Here is a 13981-nt window from a genome sequence, read left to right on the forward strand (position 1 = left end):
TGTTCTCCTTCCCTCAGTGTATCCACAGAGACCTGGCGGCCAGAAACGTCCTTGTGACGGAGGACAATGTTATGAAGATCGCCGATTTCGGTCTCGCCAGAGACGTGCACAATATAGACTACTACAAAAAGACCACGAACGTGAGTCTCATTCCATCACGAGTCTTTGTCAGAAAAACAGTATCGGCTAATCATTGTTTTACGCTTTAACATGCATGAAGGGATGTTATTGCATGAGCAGGATCATTTCGCCTCGCATTAAGTATTCTACAACTCTTAAAAAGAAAGTAGTAACTTCAGTTTTTCACTTTTGAAAGAAATTTTGTCTTCCAGTGTCAAAGGCAAGTGAGATAAAACACTTGACAACATTTTTCTCGGCTATAAAATCAAATTATGTGATAGAATATTTTGATACAGATTTTATAGCAGTGCTTGGAAGATTACAACTTTTCAGAGAATAATTATTATACACAAGAAAAAGAAACAGACATTAGTCATATGGATGTGACCCCCACACAGTTCAGAGTTCACCAAAGATAGCATGCATTGTGATGTTATCAGTAACAAAAAAATGAGAAGATATTCATGCTCATATCAAAATTTAGATATGATGAAACGCCCTTGAATCTTTAATGCATTTTATTGGTAGTAATAAAATCATCAGAGCTTTCCACTTTATACCTACTGAGATATTGTGGCTTAGATTCTTAAAGGGACAGTTCACTCCAAAATCCAAAATATGTATGCATCTTCTTACCTGTAATTTATCTAGATAGTTTTGATGTGAGGTGCAGAGTTTTGGAGAGATCAGCCATAAAGATGCCTGCCTTCTCTTGAATATAATAGAACTAGACAGTAGTTGACTTGTGGTGAATTATTTTTTTTCTAAACCCACCAATTGTATCACTGTGCATAAGGAAGTGTGCATCTACTCATGGAGGAGAGGCTCATGCTTGTGGCAGCACGGGATGTGTGGTGATACGGTTGGTAAAGAAAGTAGTTCATCCATGAAGCTGCTCACAACAAGGTCTGGGGATTATCTTGAGTAACCAGGTCAAGATTGTGTAGTTTTTGGTGATTTGAGCACCACAACTAGGGTTCAACATAAAGGTGTTTTGTTTTTACTGGCACAGTCAGGCAAGTGTGTCAGAAATCTACTTCCCCAAAGTAATTTTTTACTTTTACATGGTCATGTTTAGCATGCTGCAGGCTGCAGCATCTATAAAATGTCAGGTAAGTGAGTTCCTAGATTTACTAGCCCAACATGGCATTTTACTTGCCGAGGGAAGCGGGCAGTCCTTACTGTTGTGCCCTGACAAGTGCCATCTAGTTCCATGACATTGGAGAGAAGGCAGACATCTCTAAGGCTGATATATAAAAAATACGTATTTTTGACTTTGGGGTGAACTGTCCCCTTAAGCTGTAAGTCAAGGTGTCAGGACAGTGAAGGCAGCAGGGCGAGGTTGAACTCTGGGTTTGAACTCTGTGTGTTTGGATCCATGTTTTTACAGAATGGTTCTGCTGACCGCCGCGATTCTGTTGTGCCTCTATTGTTGCAGGGTCGTCTGCCCGTGAAATGGATGGCTCCGGAGGCTCTGTTCGACCGGGTCTACACGCACCAGAGCGACGTGTGAGTTTGCACAAACCAACGGCTGCATGCCAACTGTCCACTCATGTGGAGCTGCTGTACAACCGGAGGAATCCGGCTGTTGAAATATCGTGACTGAGCGCGTTAGCATCAAACGCTGAGTTTGTGCGTGTGAATATGGAATCATAGCGTTCCCTCTCCAAATAATCTCCCCCGCTCGCTGTCATCTGCGCTCGCTTGATAATCCTGAGCTTCTTGTGTATCAGCGGCTCCGCATTCCTCGCCGCGTTTGTTCTTTAATCTCCCGAGACGACATCAGAGAGAGACAGAAGCACAATGGAAACCCAGCATCTTACTGTTGTTTTATCAGCGTAAATCCAACCTGCCCAGAACAGAAGGAGATAAGAGGGAGGGGGGGTCAGTGGGTTTATCACAAGGTGTTCCCTGCAGGGAGTTTTTTCGGCGGAGACAAATACACTCTTTACGACCTCTGATTGCTCCCGTGTTGGCTGCGATCAGAAGAAGAAAGGCGAGTTTAGGCGAGGAGGTCACAAAGTCAATCTGTTTTGCAGTAGCTGATCACCCCCCCACACCCCCTAAACTGCTCCTCGCCACCACCACCACCAACCCCCCGCCGGCTGCAGCCAGACGCTGTGTCCCCAGCACAGCCATCCAAGCCAAACACGGGCCCCTGTCAACACTGGCTCGCCGTGTGATTACACTAGACTGGGAACGGGCCGAGAGGAGAATCAGCCTGCTCTGTTATTTCAGCAGGTCTGGATTACAGAGTCAATCCTCCCGCCAAACCTCCTCCTCCCTTTATACAGTAGTCGCTCCGCAGCCAGTTTACTCTCACACACCCCGCGGGACTTTGACTTTTGACCCGTGATGGTTTTCACTGAAATATGTTACGCTGGAAAAGACGGGGGGGGGCAGACAATTAAAACACATTAAAGCAAATCTGAAAGGGGAGAAATCAGGAATGGAGTGAGTTTAGGGGAGCGTTTGCGTGCAGCAGCTCGCACGGCACAATTGGCATCGCGGTTCGTGCAGCTTTCCAAACGTTTACAGCTCTGAAGACAGAACTGGCAGTGAGAACACTCAGGGAGCCATTTCTGTAGGATTTTACAGGCTTGTTTCACACAGTTTTTGTGCAGACAAACAGCGTGCACACAAGTGATTTGCATCATCACGCTGAGATTCCAAGAGACAGTTTCTACCAGTAAATTCACTTTTTAAAAATTGTACACAGGGGTTACTTAGGGTCGATACACATCTTTTAAGTCTTCGGCTAGTGGGTTTTTCACACTGCCAACATCATGAAGGTGAGGATTTTATTCCAAACAGCTTCAGAGGTGTCGGCCTATAAAAGCTGCAAACCTCACTGCACCTTTGGAGTGACACACAAGGGGCAGCAAAAGGGGATAAGATGCTCACCACAAGCTGCATAAGACAAAAGCTTTTATACTTTATTTACAGGCTAGAAAACCCTACCAATAAATCAATTAACTGATCCCTATCCAGTAGGGCAAGATTTAAAACAGCATATGTATAATAATTTTACATTGCAACCTTAATATATATTGTTAGATATTTCATTTTCTGTAAATACAATTTAGAAACCAGACATTTTTTACTATTTTAGCGACTTAAATGTTGTCAGACATTTACAGTAGAATAACAATCTGAGCCTGTCAGTGGCAAAACAAGCTATTTTACAAGAAGGATTGCATTGCAGCCTGTTTAACAGCTGATGCCTGCAGCGCTGTCAAAAAATACTGGACCAATTTTAAAAATTGTTTTCCCCATTAGTCACTTAAACAGAAAAAATCACGGGGAAATAGGATCCACGTTGGAAAATAGTTAAAAAGTTACCCTTTAAATACCTAAACATCCAGGTAGGTCTTTACGTCGATGCAAAGATCCTGTAAATCCACTAATGTTATAAAGCAGTTTTTGTAACATTTCCTGCAGTGGACCAATACAGCTGTGAGTATTAAAGGATTGGCTTCCTGTCATCATTTTGCCAAAACCTTCTGCAGCCTGTTACCAGTAAAACTTGAATATTTCAGAGCATCTTCTGCAAAAAAAGATGCAGGATCTCTAGAATGACGTAAAATATCTAGAGGAATGAAAGATGCCATCATTAGTTTGCCTTATATCAGACACTTCATTTCTATATTCTGACATTGCATCCATTCTAACTGATTTCTATGAGGAAAGGGGATTAAAGTTTCCCTAAACAATCACTAGTAACAAACATATCGGCCCAAGTCGACACTGATGCATAGCCGGTGTCGGGCCATATTGAGAAGGGTTAGGGTGAGGTGTTCTTGTTCAATGTGAGTGAAGAAATCCAGTTAATGTTGTAGAATTTACATAGTTTTCCTGATGAAAACAACATTTTCAGCTTTGAACAACTTCACCAGTAAAAAAAATATCTAAAAGTTCTTGCTGACTTTTCACCATCAAGATTACCGTCCTCCAGCCATTTTGCTAATAGGTAGTCACCAAGGCAGACTCTTGATAGGATAGGGTAATATATTTTGGGTTAAGCGGAGATCTTAAAGAAAAGAAGAGCACAAGAAAGCGAAAACTTAGAGGGGTTTTTTCTGTCTTCATGGTGCTCCAGATTCAGTTTCAGATGCAACTTTCCTACCTTGAAAGCAGTAATAATGAAGACTTTGGGGATTCTTTGGCTTGAAAATGGTCAGAATTGAAGATAATAAATCTTGATACGTGTCCAGCAATCGGCAGCTTTGATTCTCAAGAATCGTGTCTTTTCTGTCTAAATCTTACAGAATCAAAGATCACAGTCTTTGTTCTTATTCTTAGACTGCCAGCTCTTATCCCTGCAGGTGCCAATAAAAATTTACATCTTGATTGCCTCTTCCTGTTAGCCACCTAATAGACCCGATAACTGGCGGTGAGTGTGCGACTGCTTGTTCTGCTGGTCGTCCCTGAACCCGTCCTGACCTTAAAGACCTGACTTGATTGCATCTTCAGTCTTTTCTACCTCAGAATATAGATGTTTCTCTCCTTTCACACGGAGGACCAGCCGGCTCGGACAGTAGCGGCTGTTTTCAGCGCTCTTGACCGCAGCGTGGATAATTAGATTAAGCCCGCTGAGTGCCGCAGCGGGAGGAGGGGTCCGATTCTGATTCACTGGACCAACGGCCGAACAATAGTACGCCGGGTTAATAGACCGCCATTATCTGATTACTGTCCCTAGTTTAGCCATTTGGGAATAATGCAGCAGCGAACTCGACCCACTGCCACAGATAAGAAGGAGAGGACAGCTTTTCCATTCATGTCAGACAATTAAATTTCTTTTATTCAATATGTTTAATCATTTTTTAGCACAACCAAATCAAGGTAGTCAAAAATAGATCACATGACAGTCGAACGCAACTATTGGAAGTTTTACATTGGTGACACTTGGAACAAAGAGACACATTCATAATTTTGTTGCATGTCTGTGGTAGCTCATACTGGCCCAGTTTCAAAGGATGCTGACAGTTTTTATTATTTCTGACGAGGCAAAAGCAAAATATATAAATGTTAACATGCTCCTGACGTGCTCAACAAACAAAAAGTCAGTGTAACAAAAGTGCACGTTGATAGTGAACACAAAAGTAAATAAAAAAGTAAAGTTCAAGGCTATCTTATGGCAAAAAGTTAAAAAGCCTTTATTTAGATGGTTGGTGAAATTATAAAATTACAGACAATGTTTGTAAAAAATGGTCATATCCATGCAGCTTTGATGAGGCTTTAGAAGAAGCGTTGTATCTGATCCTTAAGTGACACAAACTGTTTGATCAGATATTCCCTTTCCTCCCTCTGTCTTTTCTCTCTAATGAGTTTGAGTCTTCGCTCGTCTCCTTTGCGGCTTAAGGGACGAGATGTTGATTTTCACAGATATTGACTGACCGTCCCAGACGATAAGAATGTCAAATTGATTCTTAAAGCGGGTGAGGTAAACATTATCGGAGATCAATATTTCCCCCATCTAGAGTCATCGGTTTATCAGGGGAACACGAGTGCTTCAGGCCATGAGTGCCGTTTGACCTCTAATCTCTTTTCATTGTGTGTGTGTTGTTGTGTGTGTTCAGGTGGTCCTACGGGGTGTTGTTGTGGGAGATCTTCACACTGGGAGGCTCGCCGTACCCCGGGATCCCAGTAGAGGAACTGTTTAAGCTGCTGAAGGAAGGACATCGGATGGACAAACCTGCCAACTGCACCCATGAACTGTAGGTGTACTTTATGAGTTATAGTTCAGTTTGATTAGCTTGTTTACAGGAGGAAAATAAAACAGATCTGGGTAGGAAAACCAAAGCAAAGGACTATAAAATGTCAAAAACTGCTGATCACAATTTCCCATAGCCAAAAGTGACGTCTTGAAATAGCTTCTTTTGTCCAACCAACAGTCCAAAACCCAAAGATTCTTCATTTACTGTCATAAATGAGACAGAAAAGCAACAAATCCTCACATTTCAGATGCAGGAACCAGCAAAAGTTGGAGAATGAAATGATGAATGATAGTTATCAAAAGAGTTGGCAACTAATTTTGTCTTTATCCAGACACATTCATTAATTCCGTAAGGGTCTTTATCAAGACACAATTTGTAAAAAGGGATTAAAAAAGTAATAAGAATATTTTTTTTTTATGTAAATGTGGCTAAAAAGTAACAAAAGCTAAAACAAAGTCATTTAAAATAAAGTTCAAAGTGAATTTTATTACATAATATTCAATTTTATTAATTAAATACAATAACAAAAGATATAAAAATATAATAAGCACAAAAGATTAGTGACTTTGAAATACCTAAAGTGTTTGAAGTTGATGTCAACTACATTTACAAGCATTTATTTTGAGTATAATATCCATAAGTATGTTTCCATCAGTGTATAATCATCTGAAAATAAGAACTGTTGTGTTTTTGTTATTTAGAATGAGTCCTTTATATCTGGAGTCCATCATGTTTCTACTGTAGCCCGGAACTGACAAACTAAACACTTTCTCCAGAAAGGGCCTTTTGCAATTTTCACAAGATTTGCTGCCACCTTTGTTTCTTCGAAACACATGGAAGGGGAGGGTGAGGCGAGGTGTTTGCACTTTTCAAGCTCACCGTTAGGTGCCACTAAATCCTACAAACTGGTCCTTTAAAAAACTGGTGAAAATCTGGTTTTAAATGATCAATAATAATCAAAAATACAGTTTAAAGCACTTTAGTTTAGCTATTTTTTTCTGTAACTTTGAGAGATCCATTTATCATCGTACACCATCAGCAACTCGTTTCGGTTTCCTCTTTATTTCAGCGGTTTACCTCCATTACTGTAAACTGTGGTGAAAAGTGTCATCTTGCAGCTGGAAACATAATAAATGAATCTGAAAACCGGTAAAAAACAAAAATGACGAGCCTTTACTTTGCTTTAACCTTAATTACAGACCATCAGCATCCATCCAGCTGCAGATGAAGCAGACCAGTACGACTCACTGGAAACAGTCCATCTGAGATCTGAGGATATTTGCTGTAAATGTATATTTGATATTTTAATGGACAAGCTGCAGGCTGACTGAACCTTGATGTGGCTGTTTCAGGTACATGATCATGAGGGAGTGCTGGCACGCCGTGCCGTCGCAGAGACCGACCTTCAGACAGCTGGTAGAAGATCACGACCGGGTTTTATCAATGACCTCCACCGATGTAAGTCTCCCTGCACAGCTGCTGCTGACCAGAAACACGGAAACACCAGGAAGAACACCAAACTTCACCTTTAGTTTCACCTTGGACATCTGTAATCTCTCACTTCACAAAGCCTCACCTGACTGGAAAATACATTTATTAAAGTTAAATCGGTTGAAGCGATGAGGAAATGGCAGTTAGAGCGACTTTATGCTGCCATCAAACATAACTCATGTGCACAATAAGTTTGCCGTTCAAGTGGTTAAGTCATGAAAGCACTGTTGCCAGGCAACGGCAACATGGACGCCAAAACTGTCTGCATCTATAAGCCAACAAGGCTAACTATTTAGCAAGCTAGCTAACATAATGCAATGTGATAATGAAAAGATGAGGCCTTTGAGAATATCAAGATTTTCCTCAGACATACTATATTAAAGAAAGCTGCAGTACATCAACTCCGCTATTTCTGAAAATGTCAGTAAACACGTCACAACTCGTTAACTCAGAGCTTTCAAAAATGTTACACACCAATATCATTGATCATTTGATTGGATGATGTTTGTAGGCTGTCAAGTTAAAGTTCAAGATGAGTCACTGAAAATATTTTAGTTTTACAGGAGGAGAAAAAAGAGGGATTTTGTGTAATATCATGTATTTAGTAGGGATGTAATGATCCATTGATCTGGATATTCAGATATGTCGATTCAATGATCAACAATTCAAGATTATTGACGCAAAGTGAAAACATCGATCCATATCAGCATCTTTAAGATATGCTTTTATTTTGAAATTCCCATGGCACATCCACATCTATGAACTTTGTCAGTTATTATTGACCCGAATTTTATACTTCTGTTAAACATTCTTTTTGTAAAGTTATGTTTTTTGTGTGTTTACTGCACTTAACCGTTTTTTTTTTCTTTTATCATGTATTGTGATGAAAGACCCCTAATATTTAGCACATAACAAGAGAATAACTCACACAAAGATGCAGGATTAGGACTTGGACAATGTACTTTTTTATTTAACTGTGTTTTTAAAATGTTTTATTCTTTTTGTGTGTTTATTTGCACAACTTTAATAATTTTAAGAAAGATAAAATATGCAGATTTCATAAGAAATAAACACATGAAAACACAGGTATCAAACAAAGGTTGAAACATTTTAATTATGAAATGTTTTTTGCTGCATGCTGCTGTCATGTCAGCTTTTGATATTTCTTCTTTAACCCCATTACCATAGAAAATCAATATTCATTCTTAATGATTGCCTGGTTAAATAAAGAAAATCTTGATTAACATGCTAAAATAGCAGTAAAACTATATAATTCATCACTAGACTATGTGACCACAGAGGAGACTTAACCGTGTCACCACAGTCTGACCTTTGACCTCTCCTCTGACAGGAGTACCTGGACCTGGCGGTGCCCTTCGAGCAGTACTCGCCCACCTGTCAGGACTCCAACAGCACCTGCTCCTCAGGAGACGACTCGGTGTTCGCCCACGACCCGCTGCCTGACGAGCCCTGTCTTCCCAAACAGCTCCCCAGTAACGGGGTGATTAGGACATAAAAGCCGAGCTGGGAGGCGGGAGGGGTGCGGTTGGACTTTAACCTCCTCCTCTTCCTCCTCGCAGTTTGAGACTAACAAACACCTCTCAGTGACTCAAAGCTCCTCAAGATATGGAAATGAAAACTCTGCATGCAATACTTCCACAGCGCTTCAGCTCCTCGACTCGTCTTAAACTCTCGGCCGAAATCCTCTCAGACCGAGCTTTCTTCCTCCTCCTCCTCCTCCTCCTCCTGCTCGCCAAGAGACTCTTGAAACATTGAAGGATTATTTTTTGCCGTTGAACCATGTTTGTGTTCTTCTTTTCAGAAAATGAAATTATATTTTTGTACTCGGGCCAGTCTTTTGTTACGGACAATCTGTGGGGTGAAACCATTCCGTGCCTACTGGGATAAAAAAAAAAAAAAAAAAAAAACCTCCTGAGACTGAAATAAAAAACAGACAAAAAGGAAACAAAGAGGAGGGAATGAAGGGCATTGGTCAGTGACTGGTTGGCGATCCAGTAGGCGAGGACCTCAGATTTTTACCCTCTCGCCCTCAGATCATGATAAAAGCTTTGCGATCTTCAAGAAAATCAGTTGACAAGATACCAGCAAAAAGCCAGAATCAACTCGATGATGGGACTCGTTCTTCCGAAGACACTCAATAACTCGTCTCAGCTTTTACAGAAGACAACAGAGAGGATAACATGAGCATTTAAATGTGTTTTCTCATGAATTTGTACGCCATCGTCACGTTTTAGCATCCCGAAAAAAAAAACAAGTTTTGTGATAATCATGGAACAAATTCCTCATCAGACGTGAGGCGAAGTTTCAGGGCCATTCAGTAATTAATACAGTACGGTTCGGAGGGTTTTTTTTATGTATCTAGAAAATGATTTATTGTAAATATATAAATGCAAATATGTATCATATTGCTGTCCACAGCCATGTACTTAAAAGACAAAAAATTACATTTTTTTAAAGTATTGTTTTAGGATGGAAGCATTGCAATCTAGAAGACACTGTCATGAAAGTGTAAATCATTTAATCATTTAAAGTGATACAGAAAAGGTTTATTTGAATAATTAACGTGTATATTTGTAAAGATATTTATAGACTTAACATGTGGTTCTTAAGTTCGAAAGGTCTAGTTTAGGGTTTTAGTACTGTACACAAAGATTTTTATTTCTTTTTTTTGGTAACTTATTTTACAACAGAACTGCAATGTTATTTTTCACAACTGGCAGACTCCTCTGGTTTTTGATCCATCTTTTTTTTTTTTTTGTTCGTTTACAGTTTAAAAGAAAAAAAAAAGAATGTACGTAAGGTGATGTTTGAGAGCGAGTGTGATTCGACGGCCAGAGGAGGACTCGTGGCGCGAAGCGAAAGGCTCCAGCCGGACGCTTTTGTTTTCCGAGTTCAAATTCTGGTTTGAAAAGTTGACGTTTGCAATATCAAAGCAACGATGAACTCTTGCTGGGCAAGAAATGGCAGCGCTTGGAGAAATGTACCAGAGAGGCCTTTTAGTATGACTGAAGTACTTAAAGACATATTGAACATCAAGAACAACTAATCTAGCTGTGAATCATATTTGAAGCCATCAGAAGACCTCAGCAGCATGTTTAAGGAAAAAAGAAATCCTCCTACTGATACTTTTTCACTGTTCAATAAGTTGACCCTTCCTAAGTCCCGCCCCTTTTGTTCTGTGCTCCAATAACAATTGAGCAAGCTTGATATCCAGTGGAACCTTGATTAACTTTCTCCTTTCCTGTTTCCGATACTTAGATATGCTATGTGCTAGAAGGCTAAAAAAGAAGATAGTTAAAAAATGATGCTGGGAAACCTGTAAAAGCAACATCTTAGGGTAGCTAATGTTAGCAAAATGCTGGCTAACTAGCAAGCTAATCTACATCAATTGTTGGCTATTGGTTAGCTAATGTTAGCAAACACTGGCTATATTGCTAGCTAATCAGCCACAGTCATTAGCTAGCCGGTTACATCTTATTCCCGATGTTAGCAAAATGCTAGCTAACTAGCAATCTAGTCTGCATCGATTACTAGCATTTTGCTAACATTAGTAGCCTATTAAACATACAGAATATTTGCTTTCCAACATTTTTTGTGTAAAATATTTCCAGTGTAGTGCTCCCCAAAATCCACACAATAGAACAAAAATATGTCTATGGCACGTAGACTATTGTACTCTAAATCCCACAATGCCATGCTTCCCGTTTCCCCCTGATATGTGTAAATTAGAGTTTATGCAAAACTGCACCTGTCAGCAGAGTTGCTAAATGATTAACTAAAAACAAACCATTAGACTTTAGAATAGTCAAGAGAATAGTCTGTGAAAGGAGGAGCAATTTTGGACACAGCTTTATTCATGAGCAACATTTCCCAGAATGCTTTTCAGCAGTTATCAGAGAACACACTTTCAGAAAAATGTGAAAATATAAAAGAGAACTAGTGCCAGCAACAGACTTTTCAGAGTCTTAATCAGCGTTTTGCTGCAATGCATTTTGGGGTTTTCAGTCCAGTAAAAGTGCTGTAACACTGGATTTATTAATTAATTCAATTATGGTGGTCTCAAAAGAAGGTTTTGTTCCAGAATTCTGATTCTCAATATACAAGAATAAATTAAAGATGTCAAATGACCAAAAGGAAAACTGAAATTCAAAGTATATCCCCATTTTGAACAGTTTTTTAACAGTGTCAAAGCATTTCGAGGTGGATTTTTTTTCCTTTTAAAAGGTCTCTCTAAAGGCTTCAAACTTATAATGTAACAAAGGTCACAGGGTCGATGCTTACGAAGCTGCGTGCAGTGTCAAAGTGCCATTGAGCAAGACATTCGGCACCTGTGTGCACACTCATGGATAAAAGCATCAGCTTGAAGGCAGAAATGTAAAAGCTGTTATGTCCTTTTGTGCTTGAGTGTTACTAAAACACCTGCCCAGACGCTTGAGATTTTATCGCTGCTCTATAGTATTAATACTGAAATGAAGGCATGCTGTGCGACTTACAGATCACACGGCAAAAAAAGTTAAAAAGTATATATACAGTATATATATATGTCGGTTTGTTAAAGGAGGCTCTGAAGTCTGTGGTGGATCCTTCTTCAAGCTTAAAAAAGTGCCAAATTAGTCTTAAAAAGTCTATTTCACCGAGTTCTCCACATCTCTGAACCAAATACTGCACTGTCGAATGTAGGTGGGCGGAGGTTACATGTGCAGGGAAGGATCATGGGATTGCCAAATGGATATCTCCCCCTTCCTTTTATGCAGTCGTCTCTCCAGCTGACCCCAAAAAAGCGCAAGGGTTGAAATGTTTACAGAGTCTGTTTTTAGCAAAGTCACAAAAGGGAAAGCGACGTTCAAGTGGCATTGAAGGGTTCAGAAACACAATTCACTCGCTGCTAAATGGGAACGGTGGTAACACTTTACTGTGCAATGGCCTTATTCCAGTGTGTGAACTGCATTTATGTAGAGAAATGTGTTATATTTACCCAACAAGACTGTGTCGGTACTTATGAAATCTCCCCCAATATTTAAAGTACTTAAAAGAGTGGAAATTTGTATTTAATACTGTTGCTACACTGGGAGATTTTTGTGTTTTTAGCACCAAATTACTTACGTTTTCATTGGTTTATGCACAGAAACAAGGTCTTTGTAAAGTGAAAGGTTACACAGTTATTTTTATTTCTGTTTTCAGTACAGTTTTGGCCCAAATCTATGAAGTGCCTGGAATAATTTAGCGAACAAAAAGGAGATTAATTGATTGATTTTGATCATGTTTTGAATGTATAATTGCAAAAAAACCATAAAAATAAAAAAAAGCAGTTCTCACAGGCTATGTACATATTAGCCAGATTTTTCTTTTCTTTTTTTTTTTTTTTTTTCAAGTGAACAAGACAGACAAAAAGGCACTTGTGTAAAGGTTGGATGGATCTAATGAAACGGATGGTGTTTTGTTTTATTTATTCTTCCATGCTGGGTAAAAGCTTTCCCTATGGTGAGAGTATTTTTATTCATAGCTATCTGCTTTTCAGTGTTGTTTTTCATTAAAGAGCCAGAAGAAGATGATGATGATGTAGAGTAGTCATTTTACTAGATACTGATGCCCCCATCAGGCTTTGCTCCTGGCTTAATTTATCCTTTTTATTTTATTTTGATACCCTCCCTGGCCTTTTTTTTCTGTATCCCCGTCAAGCTTTTCACTCTGATACTGACGGCCTCTGACTCCCTGTCAGATCACTTATAAAAAGCGTGTGTTGTTTTTAACATTTGTCTTGTTTATGGCCACAAAAGTAAAGCGATATCCAGAATAGAAGAAATAAATGGCCCGCTGATCAGCACAGTCAGCAGTAGTGGCACACAGCTCAGAAGCATTTAAGGTATTTAAAAACCAGTTGTGCTGGATTGCTGCAATTTGCTTGAAAACAATAGCCGCCTTCTTCTCTGAGTCATATCTCAGTCAAATCTGAACACACAGACATAATATGCCTATATTTAAACGTCCATAAATATCCCCTTATGACTCCAGAACTTGCCTGAAAATCACCTCATTAAGTTTTCTCCAGTATTAAAGTAAAACCGTGATAGTTTTCTGTATATCCGTGGGTACACTGCAAACAAGAACTGCTGATAGCTTTTTCAGCATACTTTTAACTGTGCTAATTTGCCAAAATGTAAAGACATCATGCTGACTTGACATTTAAGGGCTAGCATTGCTAAGAGATTACTGTGGTAAGATAGCCCACAAAACATTGCTATACCATTCGTGATCTGTCTCTTTACAAAATTAAACGTTTTGGACGGCCCGTTGTGCTGTTAAGTTTGTTTTTCATTTACAGAGTGGAAGGTAGCAAGTTAGGCTAGCATCCACTAAGCCTAGCTTAGCACTGATTCCCACTCGAGTTTAAATTAATTGTGCTGGACAGGAATACAGGATGTAGGAGTTTAATTATAGAAAATGTTTATTTGAATTATGATGCTGTTTAATTGATATAAAAATAATAAATCTTCAGTTTCAGTGCAGTTTTAGTTTCCCATCCATTGGTACTCTATTCTCTATTAATAGCTAATTCATCATACATTTTATTGTGCAAATTTGCCAGAAAGTGAAGAAATAATACGTAAAAGCTTTAGCTTCCAGGATGTTTC

The 13981-nt window shown here is 39.3% G+C and overlaps 1 protein-coding gene across 6 annotated transcripts in view; it reads left to right on the top strand.

The window, feature by feature from the left end:
- The window catches only part of fgfr3 (fibroblast growth factor receptor 3), a 104429-nt gene extending 90792 nt beyond the window's left edge, over nt 1-13637 (top strand). For all 6 annotated transcript variants that reach the window (XM_084742156.1, XM_084742155.1, XM_084742158.1 and 3 more), the window contains exons 14-18: nt 18-140; nt 1559-1629; nt 5700-5837; nt 7190-7295; nt 8680-13637. In XM_084742156.1, coding sequence (XP_084598282.1) covers nt 18-140; nt 1559-1629; nt 5700-5837; nt 7190-7295; nt 8680-8844 — 603 coding nt within the window. In that variant the 3' untranslated portion in view covers nt 8845-13637. The remainder of the gene's footprint in view (nt 1-17; nt 141-1558; nt 1630-5699; nt 5838-7189; nt 7296-8679) is intronic.
- The last annotated feature ends 344 nt before the right edge of the window (nt 13638-13981 follow it).

Source organism: Lutjanus erythropterus, chromosome 18 (assembly GCF_056507025.1).
Source record: "Lutjanus erythropterus isolate fLutEry1 chromosome 18, fLutEry1.hap2, whole genome shotgun sequence".
NCBI lineage: Eukaryota > Metazoa > Chordata > Actinopteri > Lutjaniformes > Lutjanidae > Lutjanus > Lutjanus erythropterus.